This window comes from Zeugodacus cucurbitae, chromosome 2 (genome assembly GCF_028554725.1).
Source record: "Zeugodacus cucurbitae isolate PBARC_wt_2022May chromosome 2, idZeuCucr1.2, whole genome shotgun sequence".
NCBI classification, from domain to species: domain Eukaryota; kingdom Metazoa; phylum Arthropoda; class Insecta; order Diptera; family Tephritidae; genus Zeugodacus; species Zeugodacus cucurbitae.
Genome location: NC_071667.1, coordinates 630475 through 656710, shown reverse-complemented (window position 1 = coordinate 656710; position 26236 = coordinate 630475). Strand labels below are relative to the sequence as shown.

Genomic DNA, 26236 nt, shown 5'->3' with positions numbered 1-26236 from the left:
CATAACTCTATATCTAACTCGTTTAGTTTTAGGTGTTACAAAACCCGTTAGGAGAACAAAACTATCAATCTTATAAAATATTAGATATATATGAAGGCAAAGTCTTAAATTCAAATGCGGCATTTCATATCCTCAGTTCTCAACACGGAAGTCATTTGGATCTACATTAGAGTTACTTGAAAGTCTAAAATCGAAAAATGAGTCATTTTATTGGAAGGAGGAAGTATCTCTTCAATTTTATTACAAAATACATATATACTTTATTTCACATCAAATGCCTCTAATACTAAGAAAGCACTAAGTGATAACTCGTTTAACATAAAAAGATATCAAAACAAAACTTTGACTAACTAACAGTACCTAGAACATAATGGTCAACATGAGCTTATACATGGAGCTATTACATGGAATGGAGACATTTCAATAAAACGAAACGATAAACTTTAACACGATATGCTTCATCCCTGTTCAAAATCCGACCGAATTATTATTATCAAAGAAGAATTACTATGAACTTGTTACGGAAGGCACATTAGAAATTATTGTGTGCATCAGCAATCTATGGTTTCGGCATGCGCACTCATAATTAACCCTTAATTAACAACTTTGTCATGAAAATGTAATAGCAATAATTCAACAAACTAGTTTGAATGCAATCATAATCTATATTGCGGAGCAGCAATTCAATGCTCTCTGAATGACTAGACCTCTGGTCGCTCCAAACGCAAGAATGAAATCGACCAGAACCAGTTACAATACCAAATAAATTATTATTTGAAATGTGAACGATTAAATAAATAACAACGATCTTAGTTATAGCTTCCATAAAAGCATCGCAGAATCTGAAGAGTGGTGCTTTGGGCATGGTATAAAACAACACTTCGATGATACCAAATAAATGTCATGTTGTCGCTAAACCCTTTATTGTTACAGCAACCGATGATGTTGTAATTTCAATTTATGAGCAGAATATTCTTGAAATTAAACACACACAGTTGCACATGAAAGTGGCGAATCTATGATTGCCGACACGTCAATAATAAAATTTTCGTTCCACCTACCTTCATACCTACTCTTCATTGTGGCAGACTTTACTTCTCTATTTAGGCATTACATTAAACTTCATTAAAAACGCATAGTTACATAGCGTCGTAAATAATAATGATGCGTTATTAGCGCTCGAATGTCTCCAATTATTTGTTGGTATACAAATGGTTGTGGCAGACGGCCAATTACTTAAAGATGTGAATGCATGCATATATGTCCTTACACACGTGTTACTAAAGATGTAAGATTTATTCTATCAATACATCAGAATAGTGGTTTCATGAAAACTTACTTTCGGAGCTAGTTAAAGACGAGAGTGACAAGTTATAAGTAAAAAATTCAATTTTATTAACAATTGGTTATAATGCCGAAAAATCATAATTTTGAGCAAATAACTTTTTAGAAAATAATTTTTCATTCAAGAATTCTAGTGTTTATGAAACATTTAAGCCTTCGAAAGCTCACACACAATTGTCCTCATGTTTGACATCCTAGACAGGCTGTATATATGGAGATAATTAAATACATCTAAAGGGTGATTTTTTAAGAGCTTGATAACTTTTTTTAAAAAAAAAACGCATAAAATTTGCAAAATCTCATCGGTTCTTTATTTGAAACGTTAGATTGGTTCATGACATTTACTTTTTGAAGATAATTTCATTTAAATGTTGACCGCGGCTGCGTCTTAGGTGGTCCATTCGGAAAGTCCAATTTTGGGCAACTTTTTCGAGCATTTCGGCCGGAATAGCCCGAATTTCTTCGGAAATGTTGTCTTCCAAAGCTGGAATAGTTGCTGGCTTATTTCTGTAGACTTTAGACTTGACGTAGCCCCACAAAAAATAGTCTAAAGGCGTTAAATCGCATGATCTTGGTGGCCAACTTACGGGTCCATTTCTTGAGATGAATTGTTCTCCGAAGTTTTCCCTCAAAATGGCCATAGAATCGCGAGCTGTGTGGCATGTAGCGCCATCTTGTTGAAACCACATGTCAACCAAGTTCAGTTCTTCCATTTTTGGCAACAAAAAGTTTGTTAGCATCGAACGATAGCGATCGCCATTCACCGTAACGTTGCGTCCAACAGCATCTTTGAAAAAATACGGTCCAATGATTCCACCAGCGTACAAACCACACCAAACAGTGCATTTTTCGGGATGCATGGGCAGTTCTTGAACGGCTTCTGGTTGCTCTTCACCCCAAATGCGGCAATTTTGCTTATTTACGTAGCCATTCAACCAGAAATGAGCCTCATCGCTGAACAAAATTTGTCGATAAAAAAGCGGATTTCACATTTCGAACCGAACACTGATTTTGGTAATAAAATTCAATGATTTGCAAGCGTTGCTATTAAGTCTAAGTAAGTCTATTCATGATGAAATGTCAAAGCATACTGAGCATCTTTCTCTTTGACACCATGTCTGAAATCCCACGTGATCTGTCAAATACTAATGCATGAAAATCCTAACCTCAAAAAAATCACCCGTTACATGATGTATGTATGTGCATATGTCTGCATAGTTATTTCTTTTATTTTCGTTTTCCAATTAAAGCCCATCGCAAAATTGTTGTTGTTGGAGCTATTAGTTACAAATGTTTACAAATTATGTATATTGTATATTACACACAAGATTGAGAGCTGTTTTCGATGACGCTTCTTGTTCACTTGAAAAATACGTCTAATTATTTTGTTATACAATATATAAATCAAACAACCAATAAATATAGTGGAATACAATTTTGCATAAAGAATGTTTGGCATCTTCCATATGAAAATGGCCCCGAATACTGTCTGTCTGTCTGAATCGCTGTCTTTTTATAGCACGAAATATAAAAATAAAAAAATATTAATTCGCTACATTAATATTGTTGCCTTTATGATATTATGCACTTGTGCGAGCGCTTCTTCCAATCGTCGAAACACTTCTCAATCTCGACTTCAGCGATTTCATCAATGCTTGTCAAACGACGGCACTTAAAGTTCTCTTTATTTTTGGAAATAAGAAAAAAGTAAGGAAAAACACCAGAAACCTTAAATTTCATTATAAAGAAGGTACAGAAGGGCTCCACCCAAATTGGTATACAAAACGAATATGTGGGTCAAATTGGGTATTATATAATATTAACAAAATTAAATGAATAAATTGTGAGAGTATAGAACTTAGCCCTTCCTTACTTATTTGATCTAAAAATTGGCTGAAATAAAAACTAAAAACTTCACGCTTCTATTTGTAAATCAATAGAATCGCCAACAACATTTACAAATATACATAAATAAAACAACGATTAATTAGTAATTAATTATTTGTGAAAAAAATATGTTAGGAAAATTTGAAGAGTAATTTAAATTACATACATAAATGGTAAAATTCAATACATTGGGAATTTAGTATAGATTTAGAAGGTAAATAACAATCAGCACGAATAAGTATCATACATATGTATAAATATGTATGAATATGAATTGACATAATTTTCTGCATACACAATTGTAGAACATATTTATTTATTATGTATAATTCGAGCTGGCACTCGAATGACTGATAAGAAATGACAATAGTCTTAATATATATATATAATTTTTATGATTGATTCAGACTTCCCACACCAATGGAGATTCTTACCATTGAATTATGTATTTGGTGAAGTTATAATTTCAAATTGTCACCCTGAACATTTGTATTTCAAAAATCGCACCAGGTAGAACTTCTATGATGGCAATGGTTTAATCCAGGTAGCCCTCATATAAAAGTTTCGGCAAAAGTTTTCGAAGTTCAGCCACGAGTTTTGGATTTTGATAAATATTTCCAGTTTCATCATTTACTTCTGAGAAAATTTTGGAACTGTCTGTGTCTTTCAGTTCTTCCGGAGATAGTGACAAAAACGTGTAAAGTAGAGGCAGGAAGAACGAAATAATGAAGATTGCTATAAAATAATGTGTTGTAAAAACTATGATATTTAAGCATATGAATTCGTGTACTCACAAAAGTGTCTATGCCGTAATGAAGACAGTTTTAACTCACAATATTTCAGATAATCACCGTGGTAGTTAATTGCCCTTAGAGTTTGATTGAATTGTTCAAAATATGTCCTTAAATAGATATTGTAATTATTACGCATCAGTGAACTGCACATCATATATTTGGAGTAAGTTAAATCAATAATGGGAGGTGCATATACGCTTAATTGAAAATCAACCTGAAATATACATATAATCATTATAATGCATTAATTTAATCATTCGGTGAAGACACTGTGTAACTAGGACTTTAATTTACCATAATGAAGTCCTGCATCTGAGAATTTTCGTCAAACTTAAACATTAAATTTTTTAAATGAAAGTCTCCATGATTGAGAACAAGAGCTTCAGTTTTTATTCCATTCCTATGGGCACAAAACAATTCGTGACACTTTCGCAAAACTTCGCTTTCCATTGCTTGAAATTTTGGTGCATATATATCCACTTCCGGCTGGGATGTTAGAAGTTTTATAAAATTATGGATTGCGCTCTTAAACATCTCGTATTCTAGAATTGAATCTGAGCTGCAAATTCCACATTGATACTGAGTGACGTTTTTATATTCCTCACATTGCGCCATCATATAGCTTACAGCATGTAATTTAGCCAATTTTCGATATATTTTTTTCATTTCATTTTCAGTTGGGAAACGATTACGCATCATTTCGAATCCTTGTTCACTAATATCCTCCAATACAATAATTTTATGCGGCTTCAAGGAACAATATAGTATTCTAAGAAGAAGAAGTAAATACCTGTATGTTTAATATGAAACCGTTAGTAGATTTTAATTCTTACCTTGGTGCCAGAGTAATCGGATCGCCGTGTATTTTTAAAATATGTGCTATTTTCGGCAATGTAACATTGTACATATTAATTTCAGTTTCGAATAATTGTGATTGGGATAACATATCATGTTTGTTACCCTCTTCTGGTAGGGTTTTGACAATCACCGACTTCGTTAAACTAAACTCTTTGGATCCCATTAGATATTCCACTTTACTTCGAAACATAATACTGGCATAGTGATCCCCCTTCATGCTCGCCGGGCTTATTGAAACATTGATTACCTTTAAGTATGAACTGTTACTAATAATAAATATGTAAAATAATTAGGAACTACCTCGATACTACTGTCATTTTCACAACTCCTAAGCACCTTTTCGAAAAAACCTGTATTCATCCAGAGAGGGGCTACCAATTCGTCTGCGTTGTATAAACTCATATTGCGGTCAGCTCTAAAATTCAACTTATACTGTTTGTTATTTTGTATTTTGGTAGGCCTTTTAAAGTAAATATGTACATATGTATGTAATTGGTTGTGTCATTTTAATGTTTGATAAGATAAACGTATATTTACATAGAAGAGGGGAAATACAATATTAATATTGATTGATTGTCTTAATGTATATGTATTAAAATGCATTTAAATTTAAATTCGGAATGACTCTATTGAAAAGCATGAAGGTAATTGAGTAAAAGTAGCAATGCAGCTGGTTAACTTTCAACTTTTAGAAAAACGTTATTGCATGGAATTCATTCATTTATTGACATCAATATTATTCTTATTGCTTAAATATATTATCGACACACCTTTATGAAAGATCGTAACACACTCTAGTAAAATTTCGGTTTATCAAAGAAGCTAGAAAAGTTTTATCCTCATGGGATAATTCTGTTAATTAGCACTTGCCATCTACGTCATCTACTGGCGAAGTGATAAAAAACAATTGATTTGCTACAAAATAATAGAAAAACATATTTCCACCTTTTTTTCAAAAAGTATGCCTTTTTTGTCCATGTAAGTAAGTAAGTTTTTTGGTTTAAAAACATTAAATAAAAGTAAAAATACCAAATTACATAATAATCATGTTCACTCAACAGTCTGCAAAGTTTAATAGTAAGATATAAATATTTTTTCAATATGTAATAATGTTTTAGTTACATATAGCTACCACTGTACGTATTACGCTACCGCAAACATACTGGTCCAACAACAACAAAAACAATCATTTTCTGAAAAATTTTCTGCTGAAATTTTAAAAGGACAAATTCGGGTATTGTAATGGGAATACATATGAATTATGTAAAAGTATATAATACAATTAAACTGTATTTAAGGATTAGTGGACTTCAATACAATATAATAAAATTATGAATGTCAATGTCTGTGAAATGCTTTTAATTTCGTGTCATTATCATTGCAGACTATTTTGTTACATACCAAGATGATCATTAACGAATTCATTCCAAAAACAACGAATTCGATATCTATCGCGTCTGCTACACGTTCAATATATATCGTTATATTAGGATAGCGTTCTATATTGAATATTGATGGATTACGGGTGAATATTTCGCGGCTGCTAGACGTTCAATATATATTACGTCAATATTTATACGATGCTAGTTGTGTTTTCAAAAGAAAAAAATATTTAAAAAATGTAATTTGTGTATTTCTTCGTAAATTTTTTTATAAAATGTCGAAAGAAAACCGAAGAAAATCATGTTTGGTTATTGTTTTTGCTCCCACAGCAATTCATTATATGCATGCAATATTTGGACGTTATCAAAAAAAACCTTTGACATAGTTGCATTGCTATGGCAAAGATTCTACTCTAAAAATTATATTAATGTTAATTTTATTAGAATAAAGTTGATTTTAAAATTTTGGCACTGTAGTCCTTCGGACTTGTAAATCACAAAATATGCTACACGTTCAATATTTATCTCGCGATCCACGATCCGCGATCTGGATTTCAAAATATTTAAATAAACTAAACGTTCAAACCTCGCGATACAGGAAATATCACGATAAATACTGAACGTGTAGCAGGCGCCTATAAGTAAAATATTTTCGATCAAAGCCTGCCTTGTCGACACGTTTGACAAATTTAAAAAATTAATTAGCTTGAACTTTCTTCATTTCTGTAAATATTGAAATGAATACAGTCGCTTTACATATAAGTGATAGTGATGGTTAAGGAGAAAAGTGTACAAAATTTCATATAGAGATACCATTGTCTGGTTAGCAGGTCATATGATGAAGATTCAATTTCAATTTGGGAGTGAGAATAAATTGCCTCAAGTGCAATCACCAACGGATAGATTTCGTCAAAATGATCGATTTTATGAATTCAATTATTTCCAAATTAGCGTCATATATGAGCCACGGAAAATATTTTTCAAATTGGTAAGTGAATTCAAATTCATCGATAACGTTTCAATGATTACAACGTGATATTTTTATAGTTATCAGCCATAATTTCTTGGTTTTTTATAAGAAATATAGTAGTCGATAAATTTGACAATTTTCAGGGTAAAATTATTATAATGAACAACACGCTTGAGAACGCATTTGTTATCTTGTTAAAAAAAATTGCAAGTGCTTAAAAGTTATAAAATGATATATAATATTAGTAGGGATATACTATTTTTCTGTTTCCCTTTGATAATTGCATATCAAAGAAATAATTAGAATTTAAACTGGCATGCAATACGTTCATTAGTACTATGCTTAAGAAATTATGAACAAGTTTTTTCAATGAGTCATTAAAAACTCATAACAACTTTAATAGCAAACTCTGGAACCGCTCTTCAGCGATAGATGAACTTGCAGGGTATTGATTCAAGCAATATTGTCACTGATAAGATTATCGAGATAACAACTATGGTCTGTCGGAGCAGCAAGTTGCTGTAAATGTAAATAGAAATGTCAGAGGGAAAGAAATGTATTCCGATGTGATGTTAAGAAAAGTTTGTTTTTTTATATTTGTTTTGAGTACGCTCCATTAATTTCTTCAAAATGGCCACGGACTGGGAGTGTATTCCACACTTTTATGAAGGGTCGAAGAACCATTTAAAAAGTTACACAACTTATGAGCATCCATTAAAGATACACGGCGTGACTGTAATCGAAAGTAAATGTACAAAATATGGCTGCAAAGATAAACGAAGTAACTTCAATAGCGATAATAGTTCTCGAGCTTCATCAAGTATTTCCTTATCTGTTGAACCGCTCACTTTATCCTTCGACGGAACGGATCCACTGTCACTATTTGCACGACAAGATCAAGAAATTATGGATCCCTTAACACAGATAGCTGCAGAAAATGTTAGTTAATATAAATATGTTTGGAAACTCAAAAATTAACTAATTCTTAATTTATTAACAGGAGGGAAAAAGGAATGATAGGAAATGTATAGATGAAGATAATTTAAATTGGGGCGCAAAACGGTTGGGTATATTGAATCGTTATACAACATCTGAAAAGCTGTCTATTTCGACAAGTTTCCTTTCGACAGTAAACTCTTGTGGTGAAGGAAGTAAGCTCTGTTTGTTTCTATTATTATCCAAAAGAATTATTCCATTAATTGTATTTAAATATTACACATTTAAATTTTAGTCAAATCTCAGACCGTAGTGTCAGACAAAGTTAAATTTCGCTTGGAACAACTGGATGAATTTGATGATTCCTCCATGAGTCACATGGTTGATTTAACACAACAAGAATATATTCAACGTATAGAACAATTAAATCAAGAATTATTAATCTCGTGGACAGATGATCAACGCGTAAGATCTTTAAAAATTGTTATTCAGTGTTCAAAAATGCTTGCCGACACTTCAGTACTCAGCTTTTACCCAAGCCAATTTGTTCTTATAACTGATATTCTTGATATGTTTGGGAAATTGGTACACGATCGACTAAATATAAAAGCAAATAATATTACGGGGAAGGGAGAGTATGTAATTTTCTGTTTAACTTACATATGTATGTAAAAACATTATTATTGTTTCAACAGGAAGTCGACTGGAACTGATGCATTGTATGAAAACGCCAAAGAAACTTGCCAAAATTGGTTTTTTAAAATTGCTTCTATTCGAGAATTATTACCACGTTTGTATTTGGAAATGGCCATACTCAAATGTTATGAATTTATATCACCTAAGTAATTACAAAATTCCTAATTCGTTATGTATGTTATATATTCATATATCATGTATTTTGCAGCGATTTCGATAAAAATGTACTTCGCATTGGTAAAATGATCCGTGGCATTGGTGACCCTTTAGTGCAGGCGTATGCACGGTGCTACTTGGTTCGCATTAGTCTATCTGTAACAGCAGATAAAGAATCTATAAAAGAAAATTTTAAGGATTTCTTGAAAATTTATCCAACGGTATTGACTACATCAATTGTAGGATTTGTAAAAGCCCGTAGAAATCTAAATAATATTCTTCTTAGATTTTTAGTGGAACTGTTCGTTCTGAACTGAATCGCCAGCGTCTCAGCATTGAAACATATTTATCATTGTACAGTCCCGCTTTGGATTTTATATTATTAGCCCTTGTTCACAAATGCAATATTTACACGGAAGAAATAATGAATGAATGCAAGGAAATCAAAAATAAGTCGGTATTGTTAATGTGACAGTATTAATTCGTCTATGATCTATTAACAAATATTTAAACATTTATAATGAAATTCTTAATTAATCATTTTACAGCGGACTGCTTTTTATTTCCATGCTGAATGCATTCCAATCAGAGTTCATTGCTGCACATGCTTTAGAATTCGTTAAGTTACTTGCAAGTTGTAACACAGAAGGCATTTCGAAAGGATTCTTATTCAGAGCCCTTGGCATCAGTGTTAGCGGCTGCCCACCACTTCCGGAACAAAGCCTTCAATTTTTAAATGCTTCTTTTAATACCATAGACACTTTCGTCGACCCAACTGAATACATAAATTGTATAGAAACATGGACACAATTTATTGCTGAAAATTTCTCTGTAAGTAACGAAGAAAACATCAAAGTACGAAATACATATGTAAACATCTCTATTTGTTCTTATATACTGGTAGGTAACTGTCATCGACGATCTGTTAGGAACAATCACATTACGAATGAACGCAAGCCGAGCATATGAGAGACATTATACCCAGTTGCAAAATATTTTAGACAAAATTTTGCAATATTTTAAAAATACCGAGTTGTTGCTCATTCAAGAAAATTTTTTACCCTATTTAGATCTTTTCCAGAAAGATTCAAATAGGATAGCCGTATGCAAAAACATACTGATAAGGTTCCACCATAAATCAGAAGATATTATAACGGATGAAATTGTGATCAATGCCCTAATGTTTATTGGAAAAATTCTTAGTGACTCAGTGACGTAAGTACTTTTACATTTAAATTTCCTAAATCTTCATTTGCAATCGATTCCATTAAATGTAATATTACTTCCCAATAGTGCTCAAACCGTAGAAGATGAACGCCGACAAATTTCGAAGTTAATAAGCAGTTTTATACGTAAAGTTAGCTATCGAAATGATTTTGAACGACAGCTTAGTTTCTATGTGGAAGCACGTGGAGTTTTCACAGATTTGGATGCAGTCTATATAACGTTGGTAAATGCGGTAAATAAATTAGCCGTTGAGATACGACATGGAATTAAAGGACATTGTACTCACAAAACTGGGGCGTTTGTTAAAGCATGCATAGCATTCTGTTTTATTTCAATTCCTAGTATTACAGCAGTTCAAAATCAAATGGACCTATACTTACTGACTGGTCAGGTGGCACTCTTGAATCAATGTTTGGGGCAGGGTAGATCTTCATTAAATTTTGTTGTTGAAGTTAATGTTTTTATTTGTCAATGTTTTTTTAGCGGACGCGTGTTTCGAGGCCGCCCTTCAATTAGTGAGTAATTTGCCACGATCCGTGGAAATCGAGGGGAAACCACGCTCTTTGGAGACGTATTTGGTATCTTATCTTTGTAATATGTTAGCAACATTGGTGGTAGTACCTGTAAGTAATAATATAAAGAATAGTTGATTAACTTAACTCGTTTATAATTGTTAAAATATTTGGACTATTTTTTATTCTAGGATAGTCCCGATCAAGGAGTGTTGTATCTGGTACGTCTGTTACTTTCGGAGGTCACTAAATTTTCCTTCGATGATCAAAGCTGTGGAATGGTAACTGTGTATTTGCATGCTCTAGACATGTTATACGTACAAAGTTTGGAGGAATTCCCTTATCACATTCCCGGTGGTAAAAATAAATATATATGTATGTAATCTACAAACAGAATTTGAATTATGTTGTCTTTCAATTTCAGTTGTTTCAAATGATGAACTTTATGGCCATGATTACAAATATCTAACTGAAGTCAATAATATATGCGTTCAAATCATTGATGATATCTTAGCAGAACTGAAAATACTGGGTAGTAAGCGACAATTTCGTACCCAGGCCACAGTGGCAATGGAATTATTTTTACGTATCGTCCGGTATGCTAACCTTAGCTGTGAGAAAACTTTCCATTTGGCTGTCAATCTTTGGCTTCTGGCTGTAAAGGTGGAGTCGCATATCGATCCTAAGTTAATTGTAAATAACCATAACTTGAATAATTTCGAACACAGTACATACATATACATATATATTTATATACACATATATAGATATATATTGTCCAAAAAATTCCAAGTACTGTTTTCGAGATTTATAATTGTTCTACATATTTATAATATACACTACTACAATTTATTTACAGACACGAACTTTGCAAAGTGTTGAATACATCTACGAACAAATTAAGAACACAAATACGCAAAATTCACGGTCATTAGCGCGATTGTTGAACCGAATTCGACCGAAATAGTATAAAATTGTATATGTCTCCTCCACAGGATATGCAGGTGTAACTTTTATAATAAATATATATTTATAATTTATACTAAAAAGCGAATATACAATATATATACGAGTAACTTGTCCTTCAACTTGCATAACAAATTATTGAATATTCAACCCTGACAAATTAAGCGGTGACATTTGTGCAATATAAAAAATACTTATTCTTATTAGTGCATTATAAGAAACAAATAGAAATACATAAAGTAAACATTTCACATTTTTGTTGTAAATGAACTGAAAAGCACATACGAACTTACACTCTTTGTATAACTTTCAGATAATTGCTTTAGAACTTCAGTTCGAAAAGCGTGTTTTTTAAGTTAATTAAGAAGTGAAATATGAGCCAAATGCATACTTATGATTTCTGTGTCGAAAAAACGTTTTTAGTCTTCAACTTTCTAAAAAATATATCACTTGCTTATTTAAAACTTCTTTGATGTTTTTAAGATCGACCCCAATAATTGTATACTGTCATTTTTATTGATTTCAATTGTTGTTTTACATACAAAATTCTAAATTCAAATGATAATAATGTTATACATTTTCCTTCTGAGCCATTCAAAGAAAATGTGTATATGTATGTATATCAGAAATAAGCGACTAACTTCCTCGAAATTCGGGTGAAACTATAATTTTACTTAAAAGTTAGTTATGCTTATTATTTTGTTATTGTTGGTCAACAAAGGTTCATCTTAGGCTCACCAGTTTCACTTATTGATATCCCGTCAGAACGATTTTGAATAATGAATGTAGTAAACCCTAAGTCAAACTACTAAATCCAAAACTACGAGTTTTTGACAGCTAATATTTTTTGTTTATACTGTTGAAACTTTCCTTCCATCCTTTTTCACTAGTTTAGGCTGTAGACAAGAATGATGAAAGACTAGATTACGGCAGTATTATATTATTCTTGGTCGTAGACTTGAATGGTAAATGGTTTATTTTTGGAACTAATTTTTATGTTATTTTTTCCAATCCGGACTCATGATAAATCAAAAGGATATATGTATGTATTTTCTCTTTAGGTGCGCTAACATACTAAACTTTTCAAAAAAATACCTTTTTTCCAAAAAAAATCGAATTTTTCAACAATTTTCGAATTGTACAGTACCAAACGTAAAAAATTTGTTTGACAGAATGAAAATACTCCGATAACCAAACACCACCGAAAATCCAATGCAACTCAGTTTATTTTATTTACTCAGCAAACAAAAAATTGTCAATTGAAAACTTAAATATACCTACATATAACAATGGTGTGTCAATCTATGTATATAAAAATTATGACAAAAAATTGGACCAATTATACTCTCACAACAAAGTTGTTAAGAGTGTATTACAGTTTTGTTCACATAACGGTTGTTTAATGGTTTAGGACTTAAAAGTAAATTAGTTAGATATAAGGTTATATATATCAAAATGATCTAAGTTAAAATCCGGATGTCGGTCTGTGCGTCCGTCCATCCGGCCGTGCAACGACGGAGTACAAATTAAGATATTTTGACGAAACTTGGTACACATGTTCCTTGGGACCGTGAAAGGCTTGCTATTGAAATGGGCGAAATGGGTTCACAAACACGCCTTCTTCCCATTACATTACTAACCAATGAAGATACCAGAATAAAACTTTACAGACATACTTTATTTGAGGTGTGGCACCACTTGTGCTAAAAATGTAGACATGGGACTATAACTTTTCAAGACCCCAGATATCGAACATGAAGAACTCAGTGCCGATAAGTAATTTTTCACCGAAAATGTCGGTAAATCTCTAAGGTATTTTAATTTCATTCAAAGGGAACCTTTTTCTCCTAATAGTGTCTCTGTACCAAAAATGATTAAAATCCGATCCTAACGGCCTCTAGCTCCCGTATACATACCTTATATTCGGATTATCAAACTTTATGCCACACATATCGGTTAATGTGTGAGACATCTTATATAGTAGGTGTCGAAAATTAGTGAAATCGGTTCAGGAATTACCTCAGCCCTTATATACTATACATAATGATTTTCGTTATTCTATTGGACTTTATGCCGAATATATTATGGGTCCGATTGTGTGTTATCTTAATAAAATTACATCTATGAATTGTGAGAGTATAAAATGTTCGCTTGCACCCGAACCTCTAGCCTTTCCTTACTTGTTTTCAGTTTAATTCATTATTTTCAAAAATTTCAGATATTCCGCTTACACATGTACTTGGGTACATAGCCACTTTACATTATTCGTATTCGCATTAATAAACCAAAATCCTGCATTGAATGTTCTTATTATGAAGCATATGTAAATTATTTGTTTTAAATATTAAGTGTGTTCATTGTACTTGTTCAACCTGCGAAATCTTCGAAAAACAAATTTGAAAACTCTCGAATATATTATAATTGTTATGAAATGTAATTTCAAACAACACGCATACATAAACAATTTTTGTACACAGATGAAATAACACACCTTAGGGCTCCCAAATACTGTTAAGCAGTCGCCGAATCAGGTGATCACCATTGATATATTTCTGAAGACTACTTCAAAAATGTTAGACGACACATTTCCACTCTTATTGTTGTAGTAGTCTAATTTCTGAATACCCAAAAATCAATATAGATCGTAAAATAGAAAAAATTTCCTTATTATTGATCATCTGAACATCAAGAATTACAGTAATACATCCCACATTCTATTACCTACAATTCAAAAACGATAAAAATTATATATAGCGAAAATTTAGGCATATTATATTCTTTCGTTTATTTATGCGTTGTTTGCCATTTCAAACTGTATGTCAAATATTACTAAGATAAGTTCTCATCAATTCTCCCATCACTTCTGTTGACTGTAGTTCGCTCATTTTTATTTGATTGATACAATTGTTTGTTTATTACTATTATTTCTATCCTCTTCTCTTTATATTTCATTAATGTAGAATCCTTAAAATAAACTCGTTTTTCTTCTATTACATGCTGAATGTTGCGTGGGCAACGTTTAACTGTGTAAGTGCGAATGTATTGCCTGTTCTCTAAGTTAAATGTTATCATATCATGCTCTAAAATAATTAGTGTTGATTTTTATTATATTTATTATTATACTGATGTATTTATCATTACCGTTATTATTAATAATCATTATTTTGTTGTTTTAATAATAATTCTGATTTTAATAATTATGTTTAATGCAAAAATTTTCACACATTGAATGGGAGCAGGGCAGGAGAAATTTGTTTCGAGTTATATTTTAGTTTCAAGTGTTCTTCTGAAAAAGATTTATTAATTGTTTTTATGCAATTGAGATGTATATAATGTATATCATTGTTGCTGTTGCAGTGTATTATAATGTTTCTCGTTTTAATGTGTGTGTGGTTGTTGCTGCTGTATTACAGTAGGAAAAGGTATATAGAGGGGGGATTTTATAATTAAGTAAGGTGGGGTTACTTAAATTACGACACATCCTGATCTTCAACATCTTGAATTTCCGGTTTTTGCTCGCCATCACCTTATAAGAAACAATCAGTTAATATGTATATTTTTGAATAAATGAGTTATAAATGGATTAATTACCATCAGCCTGCATATCAGACGTCCATAATGTAAGATTATCCCTCAGTAATTGCATGATAAGTGTGGAATCTTTGTAACTCTCTTCGCTTAAGGTATCTAGCTCGGCAATAGCATCGTCGAATGCTGCTTTCGCTAATCTGCAAGCGCGATCGGGCGAATTAAGAATTTCATAGTAGAATACCTGCAACCATATCCAAATTTAGTTAAAATTTGTATAATTAATATTTTCATTTTTATTTCTACCGAAAAGTTTAACGCCAAACCCAAGCGAATTGGATGTGTTGGCGGAAGATCATTCATTGCTATATCGCTGGCAGCCTTGTAAGCAATAAGTGAATTCTCTGCCGCATCCTTACGATCCGATCCAGTAGCAAACTCAGCCAAATAGCGATGATAATCACCCTTCATCTTATAATAGAATACTTTACTTTCACCTGTGGTGGCGCATTTAATGAGATGATTCTCTAGCACATTCAAAATATCGGAACAAATATCGCGTAATTCCTTCTCCACCTGCCCGCGGTAGGTTTTGATCATTTCAAGCTTCTCTTCGGCGCCTTTATTTTCCTCCTTTTGTTCGATTGAGGTAATTATACGCCATGAAGCACGTCGAGCGCCAATTACATTCTTATAGGCGACTGAAAGTAGATTGCGCTCTTCAACAGTTAATTCAACATCAAGAGAAGCGACTTTTTTCATAGCTTCAACCATTTCTGTAAAAAAATATACATATGATTATTCCATATGATATATACATAATTAATTTTATATACATATATATATATATATATTAATTTGTTTTGCTTAATGTCTTGTTTTCCACAAAATCATATAATAACGCTATAGGGCAAAATCTACTTTTTTCCATTCAATTTTATAGATTTAGTCATAAGTAAAAAAGTACATTATCCGTTTTCGAAGATAGTCTCCAAACTCGAAATATTCGTCTTCATATTTCGCCAGTAATAATTACAGTGTGTATTAGCGTTTTCTTTTTTAAAAAAAATATGCATTTATTTTGCTCTGAACTCGGGTTTTCAAATTTTGACTGAGAGTTGACCAGCATAATAGGGTGACATTTTTTTGTTCTTTTATAGCATGTGCATAATGTTGAAAACTAAAGGGCAGCATTTACATCGAGAAAAGAAAACGCTATAAGTTACGAAAAATATGAGCATAATCAATCCATTATTCTTATTTAAGTAGTGTATAACATTTTTCGATTTATATATAAGAAGTCGAAGTTCGATGTCCGCTCATATTTTCTCTCATATAAGCTTGTCCGAAAATTTTTACACCATTTAAGTAAATGCAGATTATTTCATTTATATATACAGTGGAACTTCCATAACTCGAACTTCTATAACTCGAAGATCTCCATAACTCGAACACTTGAATTGGCAATAGCATTTAGAAGCTAAATTTCATACAAATTTCCTTCCCTAACTCGAAGTTCTCCATAACTCGAACTCTTGAAGATTTTAAGTCAAATTCCATACAAATTTCCTTCCATAAATTGAACTTTTTGGTGAGGGCATAATACAAAATTAAAAATTTTACTATCGAGACAGAATTTTAAGAGTCCCTCTATATTGTACGGATGCGAACAAAAAATATGATATTGCACTTATGGATTGCATAAATCATCTAACAAAGGCATGCGATATAGACCTCAAGAGCCAAACAATAGCAAACGAAATTACAGAATACATATTTTAACGTATGTACATAAAAATTTTGTATTTGAAGTGAATAAATAAAACTGTGTATAAAACTATATTTTACAGCTTTTTGAAAAATGTATGTTTTAATGAAAATTTCTATTATTCGAAGTCTCTCTAAGTGGAAGTTTTTTTGTGCATTATGGTTATTCGAGTTAGAGAAGTTCCACTGTATATATAAATATATATAATTGGAGGATGTAGTTACTACAAAAATGATGCAAATCATTTACTTGGGCTGAGGCTGATTAAAACGTGGATACCAGACTAAAGCGGTGATAATTTTGTATTGACGTTATGCAGTTGTTATAGTTTTTGTTGAATGGTATATTAGAAAATATAAAATAATAAATAAGTCCCTAATTCCTAGCACTGATCATTTCATTGTTTATTAATTTATTTCTGTGAAAATTTAAAAAAAAATATACTAAAAACTAATACTGTCTATAAAAATCATGACTAACTCCCAAATTTTAGTTTTCTTATTGCATCTCTACACTATTACCTTCACAAATTAAATTCGAATATCGATTATGGTAATATTTAAATAATTGAATTCCTGGTGTTTATGCGTTCCAGTTGAATAATAAATTTATGTTTTGAATCAGGCCTAACGCAGTATTAGATTTCAACATAAAAATGTTAAAATTTAAACATACAATACATAATATGTATTATCTATACCGGTGAAATCAGTTCCCCATGCTTCTAACATAAGTGCTAAAACCATAATCTGTATATATACCATTCACCCACATAAGTGCGACAAGGCCGTCCATAGCAATAGAAATGAACCACTAGTGCGAAAATAAGAGAACAAACATGTGATACAGACAAACCGCGAACGTCACCGTTCACGGCATCTGCGCTTTTGAAGGCAACAGACTGCATTGATTCTAAATAACCGTGTTAATGTATGGTGCCATATTGTTGTATACTGCCAACGGCAACGCAGTCAACAAACTATAACTATATATATTTAATTGTATATATATATATATATATATTTGTCCTTTTCCCACTAATAGGATACGGATACAAATACACGATTGCGCCGGTAAGGGCAAAAGTGCGACTGCTCAGCACTGGTAAATTAATGAAGAAAAAAATGAGTAGATACGAACAGATGTATTTTTCACTAAGATACGATGTGATAAATGTTTGTAGAAAACAATGACTATTCCTAGTTATTACCTGTTATTTAGTTAATTATTTATTTCTATTCGAGTAAACATTTCAGTTTATTTCGATATTTCAACGATAGTAATATTTATTTTATGACATTTCGGAATGCAGTTATAAAAATGTAATCACTTGTATTGTACAGTATTCTATAATTTGTTTAAACCTTAAAAGTAAGTCAAATCCAAACAAGTACTGGGATACAGCTATTGGTATTGGAGCAGGCATATTTCTCGATTTGAGTATTATATTATGTGTATTTAAAATAACACATTGAGTAGGAGTTTTAGCTGACTTTTTTAGCAACTTGAAGGATACTATAAAGAACTTGTTATTGGTAAATTAATTAAACAGTGAAATAATTATATTTTAATTTAGTAAAATTTGTTTCTTTTATAATAATTAGTTATAGTTTATCCTGAAGAGAGTAGGAAAGAATATCTAAACAAAATATAATTTCAGTTGTGAAAATTTTTACCGACGAATTGTCTTACAACTGCTCTCGTTTCTATTGCTTTCTTGAAATTGGCTATTTATTTTTTTGTAAAATTTTTATTTTATTTGTAAAATATACTCCCAGAAAGTAATTATATTTGTATCAAATGACCACCACTGTTCTTTTTTTGAAAACATACTCAATAAAGAGGCTCGCCTATCCAGCGTTTCAATGAATGAGGTCGTTAATCAAGCAATCTGATTAATAAATCTATATTTTGTACTTATAGTTTAAGTAACTGTATTTAGTTTTAAATAAATTTTTTAAAAAATACAATTTTCTACCCATAAAAAAACTGCTTATAAATAATTACAATAATGAAAATATTTAGGTTGTTATATTGATAAATCGAATCGATGACTTCTAGTCGATTACAAAGTGCGTACGAATTATAGAATATCCCATCCCAATATCTAAACATATTTTCATTTGTCCATTTTTCATATAGAATATGGGAACACAATGTCAAATTTGAATGAACTTATATAGCTTAACAAAGAGTCAGTAAGAACAGCTTAATTTTCGTAGTATTGTTAAGCACAAAAGAACTATAACCTATAAACTATATTATACATAGAAATGTTAAGATTAAAATGAGTTTGTCAGCATGTCATTCCCATATATTTGATTTTTTTATTTTTTCTATCTCAATGTAAGTGGCAACTGCGGCTGCATATGACCGATCGATTTCATTCATCGATTTTTCACGCTAGCAACTAGCCACGAAGAAACGCCACGGCAACGAGGTGCAACATATACGAATGACGTATATTCGCGGAAAGGTAAAGAAAAAAAAAAAACATCCAACGCGATATGACAATTCTTAGCAAAATGTAAAAGAACGATGATGGCAAATTCAAACTGAATAGAGTCATACTACTCACTCATGCAAGGAAGATATTAGTATCCATTGCAAAATATATGAACTTAATGTTCTGATGATTCCACTGCTATCCAGACATTCCAATATAATGTTATAGTGAATGAAAAAAAAAATTTAATTAAATGTCATATATACATATAATATACGCACTGCAACATTATTAATAAATGAATCTATATTGTAGTTACAATCGTATATACAAATATCAGTTAATTTGCAGTTTTTCTTCTAATGGTACAATTTTAAATAAAAGTTGTCCCACTCCCACTACGGAATAATGGGGGGAAGTCATTGATGTACATATACATGTGTGTTTGGTTGTAATACTGAAAATGTAGCTCCTCGTATTCCTTCGTATATATTTTATCGATAGACATTGAGTGAATTCTTTAGATACATATATATTATCCTTCTAAATAAACTGCACTATTATAAAAAAAAAAAAATTTAAGCAATAAAACCACGCTAATCGAAATCACCGGCAAACAAAAAAAAAAAAAAAAGAAACAAGTTTCCATTATCTTGTCATTCCGGTCATCTCGCTTCTTTAGAATAATTTCGTCTTAACTGCTACTATGTGACGCACCAGTCGTCTTCGTCACAAGCCCCGCGTGTTTTTCTAGACCAAATTTTCCCAATCTTCAATCCACACCCCAGATTGATAAATCGGGACTGATTTTAAACGACACAAATTATATATAATAGAATTTCAGACACCCCATGTACTCACCATCATAACGTTCAGCTTGTTCAGCCAATTTGGCCTTGTACACATTATTTTCACGTTCCGACATTCTGTTTAATTGCGTTGATTAGACCCTCCGATAATAATCTTTTGGTCAGTTTCTGTTGAAATATTCAATTTAGCGTCGGCGTTGTTTTAAAACAAAAATTTTCAGCGTTCTACACTTTTTTCGTCGTCGCCTGCGTTTCCGAAATTCAATTTTTACTTTTCTCTACTACGAATTTTTTCTCTTTGACAAACGTTTTACTTCTGCTTCTGCTCCGGCACTAAAGTCGTTGTCGTTAACCGACTGCTTCGCTGCTATTGCTTTTCTTCCTCTTCTTCACCTTTTTCTAGCTGTCGTAGTAGCCGCCGCCGCTTTGCTCTTGCTGTATTCTTATTTCTCCTAATTCAACCGCTATAAATCAGCGTTCACAGTTTAAGAAAACAAAATCTTAAATTTCAAGTAAATACTTATTGCCAAATATATCTCACAAGCCAAATAATCAGGTTCAATCAATTTTATTTGACAAATTATCAAATTTAAATCGCTTTCAATCCGCAAAACTTCGATGAACGTCGTTGCTCGCCGCTGTCAACTCGTTGATTCATTTCTTATACAACCGAATACCAAAGGACGCTTAACGAAGTTAACTTCCTCTGCCTTCGTTTTCGACAATCAATATGGCCGCACCTATTTTCATGTATCAATTGCTATCTCACTTCTGTACACATGATTCGAAGTAATGCAGTACCTTCGTTAAATATTGTAGCACCTGTCTCACAACGTAACGATTTCCATCTCGCCTATTTAAATGTTGTACAATAGAAACTATAAAATACTAAAATGCTTGCATCAGCTAATAGATGTCGCAATAAAGTCGTCGCTGAAATGTCACATAACCCAAACTTATTTTTATAGTCAAATATGTTTCCAGTTGTTTTGACATTAGGCGTGTTTTATTTGACCATCACAAGCTAATAGCTAAATCATGGCGAAATAAAACGCATTTAGTGTATTTCATATATACGTTTAAAAATGACTTGTGTTGGCAATGCGGGCGCGAACTCTCAGATGATATTTGAAAAGAAAAACGGTTGCATTTATATATCAAATTTCCTTTTGTTTACCGCTTTTCTATAATATTATGATTTTTTAAGGAATCTACAATCATTACTAGATTCGGGATGGTCAAAATAAATATGGATAAAGTTTTTATTTGCCATTTTTAACATCGATAGAATTTAAAATTTTTATTTGTTTACATTTGTATCTGTGTATAAATGGGGTTTCTCGCTATTGCCAACTACTTTTTTTTTTGTTAAACAAACTTTTGTGAATGAATAAAAGTGATGGACTGGCAATACCTCTATTTCAATAGCTGCCATTGAATGGCTAAGCGTTATAGGGAAGCCAATAGAACGCACTATCCCGTAATTCAAACAGAGGCAGCCTGCGCTAAAATGTCCTCTTAATCATGAGCAATAGTGTTGCACCATTTTCTCAGTTGAAGAAATACTTAAATCTGTGCAAAAATATTATAGTCATCCCTTTGTTTCGAGCTAGGTCTATGCCTTATAGCCTAGACAGGCGGCAGAGTTAATTCTGAAAATTTTCTAATTTAGCGACAACGACAACTACAAGTCTGTTGTCGCGTAGTCGTGTTGTTGTCAAAAAATCTGTGCCCATAAGAACGCGTGTATTTTAATATTTAAACAAACCAAAATTTTAAATTCCATCTATGTGCAAAATGGCAAATAAAAACTTTATCCATATTTATTTTGACCATCCAGGATCTAATAATGATTGTAGATTCCTTAAAAATTTGGAATATTATAGAAAAGCGGCAAACAAAAGGAAATTTGATTTATAAATTCCACCGTTCTTTTTCAAATATTTTAAATATCAGCTGAGATATCGCGCTCGCATTGCCAATTCACGCTAAGTGCGTTTTATTTGTCCATGATTTAGATATTAGCTTGTGATGGTCAAATAAAACGCACCTAATATTTATTCACACTTTCATACAAAATAATTATAATGTATTGTTTAAATTTTTCGTTTAAAATGTATCAGCAGTTATCTGACAAATCTTCACATTTTTAGGTTGGTAACGCGAAGTTTTTTCCAACTAAAAATAATTAAAATTCGTAATACAAAATTTTTGTTTTACTGATCTGCTGTTGAGTTGCATTAACTTCAATTCCACTAATTTGGGTTTACAAACCATAATAGGGGCATAAAAAATAGCAAAAAGGTTAAATATAAAACCATCTTTAAATTAAATTAATCTTTAATCAATTATACTTTATTACAATTTTAAAATGTTAAAAATATATTTGTTTTGTTAGTTTTGGCATGTATGTTCTTTGTTCCATTTTAACCATTGTGAATGGTAGTATTGTAGCACATACTCTCTTGTACGAATTCAACTGCATGTTGTTATATTTTTATGTAAAATTTTTGTTAAGAAAGCAGCGCACAAAGGTAACGAGCAGAAAAATAGCCAATCGAATATAGCTAAACTTCTTAACTTTAACTTTTGCTTCTCATTATGGGCAATTTTTATTTTGTTGTTGCGTACAGAGTCGAATTGGTAACCGCAACAAAAGTTTGTTCGTGTAAGCTCAGTCAAATTCGTAATCAGTGCCTAACTGTTTTTTGTGATTTCAATATTTCGTTGGTCTGGCAACGTAAATATATTTTGAAGAAAATTGTCACATAGAGTACTAGATAGCTTCAGTTTAGGTTTTTTCAACTAGTTCCATTATAAACAACAGATCAGGATCGTATCACTTACATTAACATGTCGGGGAATGTCGATATTATGGATGGCATAGAGCCATGTCGGACGTGTGGTATATTCTATTTGACAGCATCAAATTTCCTACGTAAGATTTTTGACTCGTGCACAGATGAGTATGACTTATCAAATATTCGATCAGAATTAGCTGCTTGGAACGTTGAGGTAAACGCATATATATTAAAAACAAAACAATGAAGTATTGCCCAATCATTGCTTTTCAGATTAATTCAAATGATGGATTGCCGCAATATATTTGCACGTGTTGTATTCTGGAATTTCAAAAGGTTTTTAAATTCCGGAGCCTGTGTGTAGAGTTACAATCCCAATGGAAGAATTTATATAATATACGAGAACAAAATAGAATATATATTAAAAAGGAGCTGCCCGATCCAGATGAGAAGAGTGAAAATATCTGCGATTTTATTTATGTTGACGACCTAAGCGATAATGAATACAATGGAGAAGGTGATGGAAGTTTTGCTCATTTTAATATTTCTCACATTCCTATTAAAGAGGAAGTTATAGATGATGCGCCCATACACAATGAGAATTGTGTTTCAACAAATAAGAACACATTTAATGAAGGCATTATTAAGAGTACAGAGAGAGTTGTTGAAATCAACCAAACAGAGAATTTAATTCAAATTCCGGATATCGATTCGAAAAGATTCGTGTCTCAATTGGAGAGTTCCGTAAGCTCGGGTTCATCATTTGTATTAAACGCAGAAAAAGAAATGCCAGTGCAATGTAATTTGTGCAGACATATGTCCGCCAGCACAGAATTGCATAAACAGCACATGCAGAGAATACATGAACTGAAAGACATGGAGTGCCATATATGCGGAAAGCAATTTAAAAATGCTACTGCTACACGTCTCAAATTTCATATGAAATGGCATAGAATTAGCAAACATATTAAATGTACTCAATGCGGATTTTTCTGTGACTCGCGTGAGACTCTTAAAGAACATATCAAAGCATTTCATTCCAAAATAGAATGTACTAAATGTGGCAAACGTGAGTAAAATAATTCCAGAAATTTAAAATATTACATAACAATGGTTGTTTTCAAGTTTAACACATTTACATATTTAATTTGTTTAAATTTCTGTTTAGGCGTCTTGGGAAAGAAGATGAAAATTCATATGCGCGCTCATGGATTTAGATCATGGCAATGTTCTTACTGTGATAATGGTAAGCTTGAAATTTATGGCCAGTATATAATAAAATTAATATTAATTATCTTTTTCAGCGTTTGATTCAGAGAATATACTTGAGGCTCATATTTGGCAAATACATGCGCAAGAAGATGAGATGCCTATTGCTGCAGAAGAGAACAATTCTCCCAGTAAGTTATTGAAGGAAGAACAACTTCTATCTTGTAGTCAATGCTCTCAACTTTATCCTACGCAATATCAACTTAATACACACAAGCTGCTTTGCCATTTCAAAGAAAATAGCTCTGACGTTGATTCCTTTTGCAATGCAGAACTTCAAAATGAACAATTTCACTACTCAGATAGAAAAGATCCGGCCATACCAATTTCAAATTTAGATAATGTTAACGAACTAATTGAAGAAACCGAAGTTCATTTAGAAAGCTCATACAATTCCAGCAATAATAATGATTTTACACAAGTTATCTCTTCCGATGAGGAAACCGATGAAAGTAACACTCAATCCAAAGATATTGCTTGTCCAAAATTCACACAACCATTTTTAAACACGGAACAACTTTTTAGCCACTATCAACAGCATATGAAATCTGAACTTAGCTGTCATATATGTGGCAAATCCTTTGAACTCAAGTTTAGTCTTAATCGTCACTTGAAAAAGCATAATAATACGTAACTTAAATACTTTCATAAAATGTTCCATTTATATACATGTATTAAATGATTATGTGTAAACAAAGTATATTAAAAATGATTAAATGTAAACAGAGTAAGAATGTACATATTTATCTTTTTGATATTATTTGAAGAGTGACTTTTCAAAAGGGGATATTTACATTTTTATTTTTATTTTTAATCAAGTATGCAGTCTTGTTCTTAGTGCTAATATACACAATTTCGTCACCTGGATTATGATATGAACGAGAGGGTTTCCAAGTAAAGAAGCTTTAAATGTGAGCGTCCGTTTCAAAAGGGAGATGTTTACGTATAAAAATATTGCTTTGTTCATTTCCAAACAAAAGAGGGCATTTACAAACTACTTTTTTCTAGTGCATGTTAGACTTTTAAAACGGGATATCTACTTTTACAAAGTGTTTTATTTGTTTAGGATCACGGCCTCGGCTGGTCATTCGTCCAGTTTTTTTTACTAGCTAATTTCATGACGATTTGTACGAGTCTTAATTATTTTACCACATCATCAAAATAGTGGCGGCAGAAAGGATAAAGGTAATGCGAAAAAATCTCGGGAACGGAAATTGTAAAGCAATAAATTTGATGTTATCGTTTTAATTGGAGTACCTACGTTTCGACATCGTTTTGTAACACCATTCTTTATTATTTTGCAGTTATGCAGACATGGATCCTCTGTGTACGAGTTTTAAGATACTTTGCACAAATACATTTTCAAAATTTTGATACAAGTGCAAATCCATTCCGTTGCCTTTGGTTATACGCAATAGAAAAACCTTATATAACCGAAAGACGAAGATCGAAGAAGACATATTTTTATCACGGAAAGGTAACCCTAGGCACTGAGTTCTTCATGTTCGATATACGGGGCCTTGAAAAGTTATAGACCGATGTCGACAATTTCTCCACAAGTGATGCCACACCTCAAATACAGTATTTGTGTAAAATTTAATTCCGCTATTTTCTTTGGTTCCTAATGTATATGCTATAAAGTTAACGAATCAGATGGAATTCAAAATTGAGTTATATGGGAAATAGGCGTGGTTGTGAACCGATTTCACTATTTTTCATCCGTGTCATCAGGGTGTTAAGAGAGTATTATGTACTAAATTTCACTGAAATCGGTCGAATAGTTCCTGAGGTATGGTTTTTGACACATGATGTTATTAAAATTCCGTATCAAAAGGGGATATTGTTTTTTTTTTTTTTTTAATTGTGTAGCTCTAAATGGCAAGGTCC

At 31.9% G+C, this 26236-nt stretch overlaps 4 protein-coding genes across 7 annotated transcripts; 2 read left to right on the top strand and 2 right to left on the bottom strand.

Moving 5' to 3' along the window:
• Window positions 1-3364: 3364 nt before the first annotated feature.
• On the bottom strand, window positions 3365-5335 carry LOC105208389 (uncharacterized). Its single transcript, XM_011178197.3, has 5 exons — window positions 5184-5335; window positions 4859-5130; window positions 4320-4794; window positions 4026-4239; window positions 3365-3966 (listed from the first exon to the last, which is right to left on the bottom strand). The coding sequence occupies exons 1-5, from the start codon at window positions 5283-5285 to the stop codon at window positions 3767-3769; spliced, it is 1263 nt and encodes a 420-aa protein (XP_011176499.1). The 5' UTR covers window positions 5286-5335; the 3' UTR covers window positions 3365-3766.
• Window positions 5336-6947: 1612 nt separating this feature from the next.
• Window positions 6948-15501, top strand: LOC105208395 (VPS35 endosomal protein sorting factor-like). Of its 2 annotated transcripts, XM_011178206.3 has the most exons (14): window positions 6948-7253; window positions 7639-8174; window positions 8236-8386; window positions 8467-8806; window positions 8867-9013; window positions 9076-9244; window positions 9310-9476; window positions 9572-9854; window positions 9928-10238; window positions 10317-10672; window positions 10734-10873; window positions 10954-11119; window positions 11187-11455; window positions 11622-15501. In XM_011178206.3, exons 2-14 carry the CDS (start codon window positions 7866-7868, stop codon window positions 11727-11729), a joined length of 2916 nt encoding a protein of 971 aa, XP_011176508.1. In that variant the 5' UTR covers window positions 6948-7253; window positions 7639-7865; the 3' UTR covers window positions 11730-15501. The 2 variants fall into 2 exon arrangements, with proteins under 2 accessions (XP_011176508.1, XP_054082811.1); XM_054226836.1 differs by lacking the exon at window positions 6948-7253 and having other exon boundaries at window positions 7528-8174.
• Window positions 15071-20981, bottom strand: LOC105208394 (14-3-3 protein epsilon). 3 transcript variants are annotated; one of them, XM_011178205.3, is made up of 5 exons: window positions 20821-20981; window positions 20332-20743; window positions 15563-16032; window positions 15320-15500; window positions 15071-15254 (listed from the first exon to the last, which is right to left on the bottom strand). In XM_011178205.3, the coding sequence occupies exons 2-5, from the start codon at window positions 20393-20395 to the stop codon at window positions 15199-15201; spliced, it is 771 nt and encodes a 256-aa protein (XP_011176507.1). In that variant the 5' UTR covers window positions 20396-20743; window positions 20821-20981; the 3' UTR covers window positions 15071-15198. The 3 variants fall into 3 exon arrangements, with proteins under 3 accessions (XP_011176507.1, XP_028893659.1, XP_011176506.1); XM_029037826.2 differs by having other exon boundaries at window positions 20800-20955; XM_011178204.3 differs by having other exon boundaries at window positions 20332-20948.
• Window positions 20982-23005: 2024 nt separating this feature from the next.
• On the top strand, window positions 23006-25087 carry LOC105208392 (zinc finger protein 184). The gene is made up of 4 exons (XM_011178202.3): window positions 23006-23294; window positions 23354-24149; window positions 24249-24326; window positions 24385-25087. Exons 1-4 carry the CDS (start codon window positions 23133-23135, stop codon window positions 24981-24983), a joined length of 1635 nt encoding a protein of 544 aa, XP_011176504.1. The 5' UTR covers window positions 23006-23132; the 3' UTR covers window positions 24984-25087.
• Window positions 25088-26236: the final 1149 nt, after the last annotated feature.